This window comes from Mustela erminea, chromosome 7 (genome assembly GCF_009829155.1).
Source record: "Mustela erminea isolate mMusErm1 chromosome 7, mMusErm1.Pri, whole genome shotgun sequence".
In the NCBI taxonomy this organism is placed as follows: domain Eukaryota; kingdom Metazoa; phylum Chordata; class Mammalia; order Carnivora; family Mustelidae; genus Mustela; species Mustela erminea.
Window position 1 is genome coordinate 16,204,499 of NC_045620.1, and position 14,076 is coordinate 16,218,574.

Consider the following 14,076-nt stretch of genomic DNA (forward strand, 5'->3'; position numbering starts at 1 on the left):
GGCATGCCCTATCCCCCACCTCCACCAACACACACAGGAGCAAATACTTGGCCTCTGCCTGGAGAGGGGCCACGGCTGGCCCAACTGCGCGGAGCAGATTGGGGCCAAGCCCTGGGTCCTGGCCCTTTCCAGAGCCTTCTCGCGTCAGCTCCACTGGGCTCCTCCTCCCCTGCCTTCCCAGAACCAGTTTTCAAACACCCCCCCCACCCCGATGGAGTTGCATAAACTGTATTGAAAAAGTCCAGTGTACAGAAGAATGTGGAATAAAAAGTGAAAGCTTCTCCTCGACCCCATCTTCATTCTCATTTCCAGAAGTAACCCCTGTGAACTAAACGGGGACCACCCTTCCAGACCTTTGTCTGCAACCTAATCTCCGTATCTCAAATGATTTTTCCAGAAAAAAAACGGGCCACACCACATATATGGTTCAGGAACTTACTTTCTCTCACACTTTTTCTTTCCCCGTCAACACAGAGTCAACTTTTTTTTTTTTTTTAATCATCTGCATCACATTGTATAATGTGGAATTAATTTTCCTGTCCCTGTCCCCTGGTCCCTGTTTCTTTGTTGGACGTTTAGGATGCTACCAATTTCACAAGAATTCTAACGAGGCTTAGAGAAACCCGTGGTGCTAATAGCTTGTGGCCTGGCGCTCCTGTTTCTGTCTGATAAACTCCTATGGGGGGAGGGCTGGGTTAATTCTGACCTATCTACCAAATTACTGTAGACAGTGGGACCAAATGACATGGCTATCAGCGGTGCTTAAACCGGCCCTTCCCCTCCACGAGGCCCCAGAAAACAGTGGAGCCCCTCCGGCAGAGGTGCACCTCCTCCCTGTCCTCCTCTGCCTCCCCACTCCCCTGCCACCCTTCCTGTCCCTTCCTCCCAGAGGCTGGCTGGACTCTGTGGTGTGGGCACGAAGGCCAAAGACATGAGAAGGGGAGCCAGAACCTCAACCAACGTGCACCCACCTCCATGAATATTCCCTCCGCCTTGACATTCAGCCCACTTCCCGTGCTTTGTCGGGTGTCCCGCCCACACTCCCAGGGCTTCCCCCACCAGCACAGACCCTCCTCCTCTCACGCCTTCAGGTTCAGCCACAGGCAGAGGGAATAAGGGGCCTAGGATCTGTAAGGACCCTACACCCACACAAGCTGGAAGCAGGACCTTTGAGCCAATGGAGTCCACACATAGGCCATTGATGGGCCCCAGGTTTCTTTCAGAATTTTTTTTTTTTTTTTTACAAATGTATGAATGTACAAGAATTTAAAAAATCAAATAGAGAGGGGTGCCTGGGTGGCTCAGTGGGTTAAAGCCTCTGCCTTCGGCTCGGGTCGTGATCCCAGGGTCCTGGGGTCGAGCCCCACATTAGGCTCTCTGCTCCGCGGCAAGCCTGCTTCCCCATCTCTCTCTCTGCCTGCCTCTCTGCCTACTTGTGATCTCTGTCTGTCAAATAAACAAATAAAATCTTTAAAAATTTTTTAAAAAAATCAAATAGGACTATGAGATAGATAATGAAAAAGATCGTGGTTTTTCTTTTCCCATTTCTTGACTTTTTAAAAGCTGCTTCCTGGGGCACCTGGATGGCTCAGTGGCTTAAAAGCCTCTGCCTCCGGCTCAGGTCATGATCTCAGGGTCCTGGGATCAAGCCCCGCATCACGACTTCTGCTTAGCAGAGAGCCTGCTTCTCCCTCTCTCTTTGCCTGCCTCTCTGCCTACTTGTGATCTCTGCCTGTCAAATAAATGAATAAAATCTTAAAAAAAAAAAAAAAAAAGCTGCTTCCTTCAGTATTTATCTCCATTTGTCTAAATCGCATGACCATCCTGTTATTCCCTCCTCTTTTGGTTTTGAGCGTTATCAAGCGGGTTCCTTTCTACTGTTGGACTCCAGATCTCACCCATCCAAATACACACTCCGCTTTTCCTAAAGTTCATACTTCCTCCTTTGATGGTTTGAAACATTGAACACACACACACACACACACACACACACACACACACACGACAATTCTTTCTTAAACTCTTTCAGAGCGGGACATACTCTCTTCATACAATGATAAGATAGTTTTGGTTCCTTTGTTTGTTTCGTATTTCATCCTTCCTGGAGCCTCTCACATTCTTCGTCTCACTTGGACAGCTGCTCAGTTGTCAACCTGGCCCCTCCCTTCTCATCCCTCTGCAAGTTCCCTTCGTCTCTCTCCTTGTGGGAGGTCCTGTTTCTTGGAGCCTCTGTCTCTTTCTTCCTTCCCTTCCTTCCTTCCTTCTTTCTTTTTTCTTAATTTCAAATTGTGGGTAAATCTATTTAACAAAGTTTGCCGTTTCAACCATCTTTTTTTTAAATCAATTAATTTTTTAAAAAATTTATTTGACAGACAGAGATCACAAGCAGGCAGAGAGGCAGGCAGAGAGAGAGGAGGAAGCAGGCTCCCTGCCGAGCAGAGAACCTGATGAGGGCTCGATCCCAGGACCCTGAGAACATGGCCTGAGCCGAAAGCAGAGGCTTTAACCCACTGAGCCACCCAGGCGCCCCTCAACCATCTTTTTAAAAAAGATTTTATTTGAGAGAGCGAGAGAGTGAGAGAGAGCACAGGAGCGTGAGCGCGGTGGGGCCGGGAGAGGGGAAGAAGAGCAGAGGCACGGGCAGAAGCGGGCTTCCTGCTGAGCAAGGAGCCCCACGAGGCTCCATCTCAGGACCCTGAGATCATGACCCGAGCCAAAGGCAGATACTTAACCAACTGAGCCACCCAGGTGCCCCCATTTCAACCATCTTTATGTGAACAATTCAGCAGCATTAGGTACGTTCACAACGTTGTACAACCACCATCACCTATTTACAAGACTTCATCGCTTCTAAGAGAGACTCTGTAATCATTAAGCAATAATCATCTCTTTCCCCTCCTCCCAGCCTCTGGTAACCTCCAATCTACTTTCCGTCTCTATGGACCTGCCTATTCTAGATATTTCTTATAAGGGACTCACGGAATATTTGTCCTTTTGTGCCTGGTTTATTCCACGTAGCATCATGTCTTCAGGGTTTTTCCATGTTGTTTAATCCTTCCTTACGGTTGAATAATATTCTGTTGTATGGGTAGACTACGTTTTGTCTACCCACTCATCTATGAACAGACACTCGGGTTCTTTCCACCTCTAGGCTGTTGTGAGTAAGGCTAAAGTGATTACTGGCAACAAGTATCTGTTTTCAGATTTTTCAGGTGTCTACTTAGGAGTGGAATTTCTGAGTAATGTGATAATTCTAGGTTTAGCTTTTTGAGAAGGCAACCCCCTCCTCAAGCAGCCAGCCTGTTTTCCAACCTAGTACACTCCAACCAATGGTTTCCCCACACCCTTGCCAACAATTATTATTTTCCAATTTTGTGATGACAGCCATCCTGGTGGGTGTGAAGTGGTAGCTCATGGTGGTTTTCATGGGCATTTCTCTAATGACAAAGCGGTGGAGCATCTCTTCATGTGTTTGTTGGCATTTGCACATCTTTGGAGAAAGGTCTAGGCAAAACCTCTGCTCATTTTTTATTCGGGTTGTTTGTCTTTTTGTTGTTTAGTGTTAGGGGTTCTCTATATATTCTGGATATTGAACCCTTGACAGATGGACAATTTGTGAGTATTTCCTCCCGTTCTATAGGTTGTCTTTTCACTTTCTTGACAAAGTCCTTTGACGCACAGAAGCTTTTCATTTTGATGAACTTCAACTGTTTGTTCTTTTTTTTTTTTTAAGATTTTTTTTAATTTACAGATTTGACAGAGAGAGATCACAAGTAAGCAGAGAGGCAGGCAGAGAGAGAGGAAGGAAAGCAGGCTCCCTGTTGAGCAGAGAGCCCGATGCGGGACTCGATCCCAGGACCCCGAGATCATGACCTGAGCTGAAGGCAGCGGCTTAACCCACTGAGCCACCCAGGCGCCCTCAACTGTTTCTTCTTTTGTTGCTTGTGCTTTTAGTGTCACATCTAGACCTCACTGTCAATTCTGAAATCATAATGATTTACCTCTGGGTTTTATTCTAAGGATTTTATGGTCTTAGCTCCTATATTTAGGTCATTGACCCATTTGAGTTCCATTTTTTATATGGTATAGGTAGGCATCTAACTGCGTGTTTTTCAAGTGCGGAGATCCAGTTGTCCCAACACCCTCTGATGGAGAGACTGTTCTTTCCCCATTGAATGAACGAACACTCTTTTCAAAAATCAGTTGGCCGTAGGGGTGCCTGGGTGGCTCAGTGGGTTAAAGCCTCTGCTTTTGTCTTGGGTCATGATCCAAGGGTCCTGGGATCGAACCGCACATTGGGCTCCCTGCTCGGCGGGGAGCCTGCTTCCCTTCCTCTCCCTCTGCCTGCCTCTCTGCCTACTTGTGGTCTCTCTCTGTCAAATAAATAAATAAATAAACAAACAAATAATCTTTTTAAAAAATCAATTGGCTGTAGATGTTTGGGGGTATTGTTGTACTCTTAGTTCTCTCCAGTTGGTCTCTATGTCTGTTCTTATGCCGGTATCACACTGCCTTGATTACTTTATATTTGCAGCAAGTTTTGAAATCAGAAAATCAGAGTCCTCCCACCTTGTTCTTTTTCAAGATTGTTTTGGCCTTTAGGGTCCTCTTGCTATTCCACATGGATATGAGGTTTGGTTTTTCCGTTCCTACAGTAAAGGCCATTGGCATTTTGATAGGGTTTGAACCTGTTAGTCACTTTGGGTAGTGGTGACATGTTAACAATCTTAAGTCTTCCTAAACATGAGCACAGATGTCTTTCCATTTAATTAGGTCTTCTTCAGGGCACCTGGGTGGCTCAGTGGGTTAAGCCGCTGCCTTCGGCTCGGGTCCTGGAATCGAGTCCCGCATCGGGCTCTCTGCTCAGCAGGGAGCCTGCTTCCTCCTCTCTCTCTCTGCCTGCCTCTCTGCCTAGTTGTAATCTCTCTCTGTCAAACAAATAAATAAATCTTTAAAAAAAATAATTAGGTCTTCTTCCATTTCTTTCAGCAATGGTTTGTCGCTTTTAGTATATAAGCCTTTCACCTCCTTTAAATTTATTCCTAGGTATTTTATTCCTTTAGATGCTGTTGCAAGGGGAATTTCTTTCTTCCTTTCCTTTTTGGATTTTTTGTTATAGAAACACAAGTGACTTGATTTTTGTGTGTTAATCTTATACCCTGCACCTTTGCATAAATTTTTGGCTTTAGAGGATTGCTTGTTGATTTTTTGGTATAGAAGATCATGTCACCCATGAATAGAAATAATTTTACTTATTCCATTCCAATTTAGGTGCCCTTTATTTATTTCCCTTTTTATTTTTATTTATGAAACAAATTTTTTTTAATTTTTTATATTTCCCTTTTTAAAAAAAGATTTTTATTTATTTATTTGACAGACAGAGATCACAAGTAGGCAGAGAGGCAGGCAGAGAGAGAGGAGGAAGCAGGCTCCCTGCTGAGCAGAGAGCCCGATGCGGGGCTCGATCCCAGGACCCTGAGATCATGACCTCAGCAGAAGGCAGAGGCTTTAACACTGGGCCACCAGGCACCCCTCATTTCTTTTATCTAATTGCTCTGGTGAGAACTTCTAGTACAATACGGAAAAGCAGTGGTGAAAGTGGGTTTCCATGTCTTGTTCTAATCTTAGGAAAAAAGGCTTTTACCATTGAGTATGATATTAGCTGTGGTGTTTTTTGTAGATGCCTTTGATCATGTTGAGAAAGTTCCCTTCTATCCCCCAGTTTTCTGTTTTAACTGTGAAATGGTATTGGGTTTTCATTAATGCCTTTCCTGCATCAATTGAGATGATCATGTTTTTTTCCCCTTTCATTCTAGTTATGTGGTGTTTTACATAGACTGGTGATTATATAGACTTGAACTACCCTTGCATTTTTGGAATCTATCTCTTTTTTGACTTATTCTTTCATTTTTTAAAATTTTTTTATTTTTTAAAGATTTTATTTATTTATTTGACAGAGAGAGATCACAAGTAGGCAGAGAGGCAGGCAGAGAGAGGAGGAAGCAGGCTCCCCACTGAGCAGAGAGCCCCATATGGGGCTCGATCCCAGGACCCTGGGACCACGACCCGAGCCGAAGGCAAAGGCCTTAACCCACTGAGCCACCCAGGCGCCCTCTACTCTCACATTTTTTTTAAAAAAGATTTTATTTATTTATGTGACAGACAGAGATTATAAGCAGGCAGAGAGGCAGGCTGAGAGAGGGGAGGAAGCAGGCTCCCCGCTGAGCAGAGAGCCCGATGCGGGACTCGATCCCAGGACTCTGAGATCATGACCGGAGCCGAAGGCAGCGGCTTAACCCACTGAGCCACCCAGGCGGCCCTACTCTCACATTTTTAAAAAAAAGATTTCATCTGGGGGACGCCTGGGTGGCTCAGCTGGTTAAGCAGCTGCCTTCGGCTCAGGTCATGATCCCAGCGTCCTGGGATCGAGTCCCACATCGGGCTCCTTGCTCAGCGGGGAGCCTGCTTCTCCCTCTGCCTCTGCCTGCCACTCTGTCTGCCTGTGCTCGCTCTCGCTCTCTCTCTCTCTCTCTGACAAATAAATAAATAAATTCTTTAAAAAAAAAAAAAAGATTTCATTTGGGATACGTGGGTGGCTCAGTCAGTTAAGCGTCTGCCTTCGGTCATGATCCTACAGTCCTGGGATCGAGCCCCGCATCAGGCTGTCTGCTAAGTGCGGAGCTTGCTTCTTCCTCTCCCTCTGCCTGCTGCTCTGCCTGCTTGTGTTCTCTCTCTGTCAAAGAAATAAAAACAGTCTTTTAAAAAAGACTGTATTTATTTTGCGAGAGAGTGAGCGAGCTAGCATGAATGGCAGAGAGGAGAGAGGGACAAGGAGACTCCCCTTTAAGCAGGGAGTCCAGGAAGAATCTATCCCAGGACCGTTATACTCTCACTTTGATGGAGCAATCCTCCAGGGGGGTTCTGAGGCAAGGTTTAAGGAGATAAAAGTTTGAAACTTTGTATGCCTTCACATTTAACTGACAACTTGGCTAGGTACAGAGCTCTCGGGAGGAAACAACCTTCCTTTGGAATTGTGCAGATGTTGCTCCGTTTCCTCGCTTCCAGCACTGCCACTGGGTCGAGGTTACTGATTCATGTTCCTTGGGATGAGACCTGTCTTATTCCCTCTGGAAGCTTTTAAATCTTCTCTTTGTTCTCATTATTCTGATACTTTGCACTAATGTAGCTTAGTGTCATTCCTTTTACATCCATTGTGTTGGGCATTCAGTGTAACGTTTTAGTTTGGCCACTACTACCTTTCAACTCTGTGAACGTTACTTAAAAAAAAAAAAAGTTTAAAAAAAATATGTAATTTCTCTGTTCCTCTTTTTTCTTTTAAAGGTTTTATTTATTCATATGACAGAGAGAGAGAGAGATCACAAGCGGGCAGAAAGAGAGGGGAAAGCAGGCTCCCCGCCGAGCAGAGAGCCCGACGCGGGGCTTGATCCCAGGACCCCGAGATCACAACCTGAGCCGAAGACAGAAGCTCAACCCACTGAGCCACCCAGGAGCCTCTCTCTGTTCCTCTTATTGGCATTTCTGTTAGTTGTATATTGGACCTCCAGCTAGTCCTCTAATTTTTAAAAAATTTTTATTTATTTGTTTGACAGACAGATCACAAGTAGGCAGAGAGGCAGGCAGAGAGAGAGAGGAGGAAGCAGGCTCCCTGCTGAGCAGGGAGCCCGATGTGGGGCTCAATCCCAGGACCATGGCCTGAGCCGAAGGTAGAGGCTTTAACCCACTGAGCCATCCAGGTGCCCCTAGTCCTCTAATTTTTAAAGTTCTTTCCCCTTTTTCTTTCCTTGTCTTTTTCTTCTTTTTCCCCCAAGATTTTATTTATTTATTTGAGAGAGAGAGAGAGAGAGAGCGAGCATGAGAAGGGGGAGGACCAGAGGGAGAAGCAGACTCCCCACCGAGCAGGCAGCCTGATGCGGAACTGGATCCTGGGACTCCAGGATCATGACCTGAGCCGAAGGCAGTCGCTTAACCAACTGAGCCACCCAGACTCCGCCTTGTCTTTTTCTTCTACTTTCTGGGCACTATCAACTTTATCTTTCAACCCGTGTGTTGAATCATCCCTGCCATCAGTTTTCAATTTCCCAAAGTCCTTTCTTGCCTCTCAATGTTTCTTTTTCTAGGATAGCAGCCGTGGCTGGTAGAGGGAGAACTTCCACAAGGCGAAGGATCAGTTCTTCTTCTGTGATGAGTAGGGGAGAAGGAAGGAGGGATACGGGTGGGAGGAGACTGGCAGATGAGGCGGCAGGAAGGTGGGGTATTCCTTCTGATGACTTCCATTTTCTCTGTGATGCAGATGATGAGCACATACATTGAGACGACAAGGGAAGTTAACAGGGCAGGAGGTTTGAAGACAGTAAAAAGGGAAATCAAAGGTAATAAACCCTTCAAAAACCCAGCTGCTTCCTGGGCAGCCCTGAGGGTCCACACTGAAGCTGGAGACCATCAGTCAACCATGGCACCAGTGGGCTTAGTCAGATTAGCTCCGGGTAAAGGTGTGGAGAAGATGGGCGTGGACAGCTCCGTGGTTGGTGTTCTAGCCGAGCAGTCTGGAAGAGCAGCGGGGCCAAGAAATCGAGGATATTGACAACAAAGGGGTTGATGGGATTGGACAGGGCATGTCTGCTGCTTTTGTTTGCTCACGGTCTCTGGGAAACTGAATGAAGTTTGACGGTTTAGCTTGACATTTTCCACATGAAAGTTTGATGTTACCTTTTTTTAAAGATTTCATTTATTTACTTATCTATCAGAGAGAGAACGCGCGCACACACAAGCCAGAGGAGCGGCAAGCAGAGGGAGAAGCAGACTCCCCGCTCAGCAGGGAGCCTGAAGCAAAGTGGGACTCGGTCCCAGGGCCCTGGGATCTTGACCTGAGCCGAAGGCAGACGCTTAATGACTGAGGCACCCAGGCGTCCCAGTTTGATGTTATTTTAAAAACTGTAGGGCTTCGCTGAATTTTCCACCCCTGTCCACTGTTTCTGGGGGTTCCCATTGTTTACATTTCTCTGTGTAGACAAGTAGACCGGTTTATCTTTACCCTTTGTTCCTTACCTTTAAAATAGAATAAGGACCCCCTAACAATAAAGGGAATACTTTATTCTCTTCAATAATGGTGCTATTGATTTCATTTTGGTGTTTTCTGGATGTTTTACCATGAAAATAGAAACAGACTCTGACTGTGTATCACCCGATGTTCAAAGTTTATTTATGTTGTTTCAATACACTGACAACACACAACAGCTTATAAATTTTTCTCCCTCAAGAGCCAAGAGTCATTTTATCTTAAACCAGAAGATGCTCTTAAAGAACACACACACGCGCACACGCACACGCGTGCACACACACACACACATACGGAAGATACGAAAACAATCCCACCAAAGTGCATGTGAATGAAAGTGCAAACAGGCTTCGTTTTCAAACTCTGGGTCCGTTCTCTCTGCTTCAGAAATTTAACAGAAAGGTCCTCACTGACCTAAGCCAGGGCTGGGCTGGGGACTGGGTGCAGCTGTTGGGGGCCAAAGTGTGAGCCGTGTCTGCTGCCCAGAGCAGGGCGCTGGCGCCAACGCCCTCCCTTCACCTGCATCCCCGTCAACGTGGGAGGATCTCCTCTAGGGACAAGATGTGGGTGAAGGGGCCGGAGGGCCGACTGCTTTCCCCCTTTCTTACGGTTTCTTTCTGAAGAGTTTGACGTTGGTGCAGAAAGTGCTGAGGTCTCCAAGTTCGGAGGCCTGGGGCCCCTCTCCTCAAGGCCCGTGGTAGTCCAGCCTGCCTCTCCCGTCGGCAAGCACTGCGAGTGTGGCCGGCAGATCCGCGTGGCAGAGCTGTCCCAGTCCTGCTCCTCGGGAGTGGGGAGCTCCCACGGCACAGCCGTGCATCCTTGCCGCCTTCTCCTCACACCACAAAGCCAGCTTCTCCTCAGTTTCAAAGAGGAGCCGACCAGGCCAAGTTGCTAGAGAGTTCCACCACCACCCAAGCGAACCAAGGGAGAGAGGCTCGGACTGGCCCCTCCTGCCTCTTGGCCAAGGTGGGGCACCAATGCAACCTCTGGGAGCCTGAGCCTCAGCCAGAGGCAGGGCCTACCCACTTTCTTCCCAGGAAGGCTGTGCTCAGAGCTGCCTCTAAGGGCCGAAAGAGCAGGAACATCAGAAGTCCTGTGGGAGTTCAGCGGGGCGGCTGAATGGCTGCCCCGGCCCAGAGCTGTCTGGGCCCACAGGAGGGAGAGTCCCCTACTGGGCTGTGGCAGGAAATCAACAGAGCTTTGGGTGTCCCACTTCTATGGGAAAGATAAAGCTTCATATTTTAACAATAATAGCCCTTGACATTTTCCCAACACTGAGCCTCACAGATGCACCTGTCAAACACTTCTGGGGGGGCGCTGATGTGCACACACATACCACGTGACTGAGGGAAGGGTCGGGCTCTGCACCCTGCAGGCCCATCGCAGCACCTGGGGCCACAGGAGCTTGGCGGTTGCCCCTCACCTCCCTGTGGGGCCAGCTGCTCCGGGCCCTCTGCCCCTGCCCCACCCTGGTTGGTTTGGCAGCGGCTGGGTGGAGGCTCGGCCCCCACTTGGACAGAAAGGTTGAAGTCCCCGAGCCCCAGCAGACACCCGGCTGGCAGTGCAAGACAGATGGAGAGTGGTAAGAAAGGCTTACGGAACACAGAGAATTCAAAGACAGAAGAATTCACCTTCCCAACTCCCAACTTCAAGGGGGCTTTGTAAGACCTCAAGAGCAAGACATTGATGGGACAGGTTGAATGTGATGTTGTGAGGTATGCGCGCTAGACCGAGCGGCACATCCCCACGGCAGGAGGCCTGGCAGGCATGGGGTCCTCACCCCAGGACCAGTACCCTGGCTGAGATCCATGCCTGCAGGGAAGGATGGTAGGCCCAGCTTCGGGCACCATCATGCCTGCTGGAGTTGCCCCTCTGGGGAGCAAAGACCCGAGATTGTCTGACATACCCTTGTGCTGCCTCTTCCCCACACCTGATACAGGAAGGGTATATGGGGAACACATGTGGAGCCTTAACCTCTTCCGCACAGGTGAAACAGGTCCTAACCATCCACTCTGCTGGAAACAGGGCTTGGCGTGGGCCACCAGAATGCCAGCTCATCAGAACAGCATGCTCAGGAAGGCATCTGGGCTTGGTATCCCGAGAAAAGCAGCCAGAGACGCCCAGTGGATCCTAGGACAACCTGTTTCCGAAGCTCACCCATCCACGGGGGAAGAGCCAGTGGGGTCTGGGTGGGCCCTGCCCAGGAAACCAGACAGCGGAGCAAGTACGTATGTTTGTGGCTGGGTCACTTCCTGGCTGGAGCCAAGGCAAGAAAAGCATGGAGAGAGGCCCAAGAGAAATGAGCCTCTGACCCGAGGATTCCCCTTCTAACAGATTGTCCTTAACCGCTAAGATAAAGACCCTTTGGTGATCACACAAGTCGGCTAGAGATGTGGGGCGGCCAGAGGCAGGGCCCCTCCAGTCTACTCCACCCGTAATGTTCCCCCAGCCCAGTCACACCCTCACTGGTGTGCCTGCTGGCAGATGAGCCCCAGGACTCGGGGGCTAGGACTCCCAGGTACCCTGTAGGAAGCAGCCCCAGAGAGAAGGAGCACCAACCCCTGGTAAGTCGTAGAGGGGGGTGGGGGTGGGGGTGGGATATGAGGAACTCGAGTTGGGAAGGAAGCGTTGGCTGCGGAGGGAGGCCCAGCTTGGGCTGGAGGTGAGCCCAGCCCCGAGCCACTCACTTTAAGGTGTCATCGGCGTTTTTGAACATGAGAATGGCGTTATAGATCTTCAAGGCCGGACCCAGCTTGACGCTCATGATCTTCACAATGTCCGCCTGTGTCAGCAAAAGGAAGGCCTCGCCGTCAATCATCTGAGGGGTCGGGGGAGGGAGGCGGAAGGCGGAGAAGGTGGAGAGGGCGTGGGAAGGAGTGGCGGAGAGGTGGGTGGGGCATGCGGAGGGAGTGGGCGGGGGAGAAAGAGAAACGGGGTCAAGGATGTGGGGGGGGGGGGACGGGGAGGAGGCCAGAGATGGGAAGAGGAAGGAAAAGGAGAAAGGAGGGAGAAAGGAAAAAAGGAAGATAGCGATGGGGACAGAGAAGGACAGAGATCTCCACTGGCTCCCCCATGTTCACCCACATACTCTTTCTCTTTCTTTCTGCTGCCTGGTCTGAGGTCAGTGTGTGTGCATAACGTCTTCTGAGTCCTCCCGGCCAGTGGCCTCAAAACACCTGCTGTCGCGCCCCCCCCCCCCCCCCCCCCCCGCAAAGCCCCAGGTTAGTGTCCCTGCTGCTGGCAGGTCAACACGCAGACGCAGGGGGCATGCACAGGGGATGCAGTGGGATGTGCACGGTGTCACCTATGAGCTATTCTTGCTGGGGATTTGTGGGGAGAGAGGATGGGAGAGTGATTTAGTCTGAATCTGGGCTGGGCCAACCGCCGGACTGGACAGACGGACTACCCATGAGACCGTCAGTCTGCTTTGCCCTAATTTCTCACGCTAATGACTGGTCTGTGTCCCAGCCAGAGAGAATCTTGACGTTGTGTGTGTCTGAGTGGACCATTTCAGCCCAACCACGGCCACTCCCTGGAGCGTGGTCCAGATCCTGGGGGGGTGGGGGAGTGATGCCACGGACCAGATCCTGGGAAGGGTCATCTTCAGCTCTCACAGGCGTCCTGCTTCCCACTGAGACCCCATCTGATGCTGGCCGTCCACCCTTTGCCCCTTGTGGCCACTGCTTTTGTGTCCCAGACCATGCCGAACTGAGACACGCAGCAGGTGCTCAGGGTGGGAGAGAGCCCTTCTTCTGACAAGGGGAGGATGCTGTAGCACCTAACTTTCGTGTGGCTCTGTGGCTGGCTGAATGACTACACTCAGCAAGGAGTTATGACTGTCGTCACAGAGGGAGACCTCTAATCAGTGCCACATGCTTCTATCTCGTGAAACAGGTGTGGTAAAGGTGTGGCTGAGTCACCAAATGACAAGGTGTATGACACTGGAAAGGCTTAGTGGTATTAGAGATGACAGGACCAAGATTTAAAACAATGAGACTATGAAACCAACAAAATAACATTTAATAGGGATAAATGTAAAGTTGTACATTAGGTTAATAAAAAAAAGAACAGTGGTACAAGTAACAAACTGGAAAATGTGGTTAGACTATAATGGAAATTGATATAATAAAAGGCACTTGGGGACTTTTGTGACCTCCAAGCTGGTCTGATGTGGCTATAATGAAGCTAGTGCAAACTTAATTTTTGCTTAAAAAAAAAAAGAAAAAGGAAAGAAAAAATTATATAGGGTTTGCGTCTAGGGGAAGAGAAAACAACCCAAATATCCAGTAACGGGAGAAGCATGGGCTCTTCATAAAATGGAGCGGTACTCAGCAATACGAATGGACAGACCACTGGTTATACACGGTAACACGGATGAGCCTGAGAAACGTCACAGTGAGTGAAAAGAGACAGACACCAAAGGATAAAAGCTGCATCCCCCTTTATGTGACGTCTGAGAACAGGTATAACTAACTTACGGTGCTAGAAATTAGAACAGTGGCCACTGATGAGGGCAGGGACTGACAAAGGGGCCAAGAAAGACGTCTGTAAGAACTCCCTGGTATGATGGGAACGTTCTAGATCTTGGCTGAAGTGCTGGGTTCAGGTGCGTTCGTCTCACAAAACTCGTGGAACTGTACTTCTAAGGTGCGTGGATTTTGTTCCATGTACATTTTTAACTCCATTAAGAAACATCTGGGGGTCGGTTCAAGGATTCTAACAAGTGTGCCCCTGCGGTGAGTGCAGCTGTTAAGGGGGGGGGGCGGCTGTGCCTGGTGACAGGTGGGGGTATCAGGGTGGGGGCTGGATGGGGAATCTCTGTACTTTCCTCTCCATTTTGCTATCAATCTAAAACTGCTCTGTAAAGATAAAGCCCTTTTAAAAACAAAACCAGAAAGCACATACGGGAGAACTCAACCGGCGTGTTCTGTGCTGGTCAGAAAGCATCTGACACCGGGGTACAGCCCTGAACACATGTGTTCAGGAGGCAAGCAGCCCGA

The 14,076-nt window shown here is 49.0% G+C and overlaps 1 protein-coding gene across 4 annotated transcripts in view; it reads right to left on the reverse strand.

Annotated features, from left to right (window-relative positions):
- Positions 1-9,198: 9,198 nt before the first annotated feature.
- L3MBTL1 (L3MBTL histone methyl-lysine binding protein 1) overlaps positions 9,199-14,076 on the reverse strand; it is a 35,935-nt gene continuing 31,057 nt past the window's right edge. The window contains exon 22 of one of the 4 annotated variants that reach the window (XM_032350605.1): positions 9,199-11,894. In XM_032350605.1, coding sequence (XP_032206496.1) covers positions 11,760-11,894 — 135 coding nt within the window. In that variant the 3' untranslated portion in view covers positions 9,199-11,759. The other 3 variants (XM_032350606.1, XM_032350608.1, XM_032350607.1) reach the window with 3 other exon arrangements.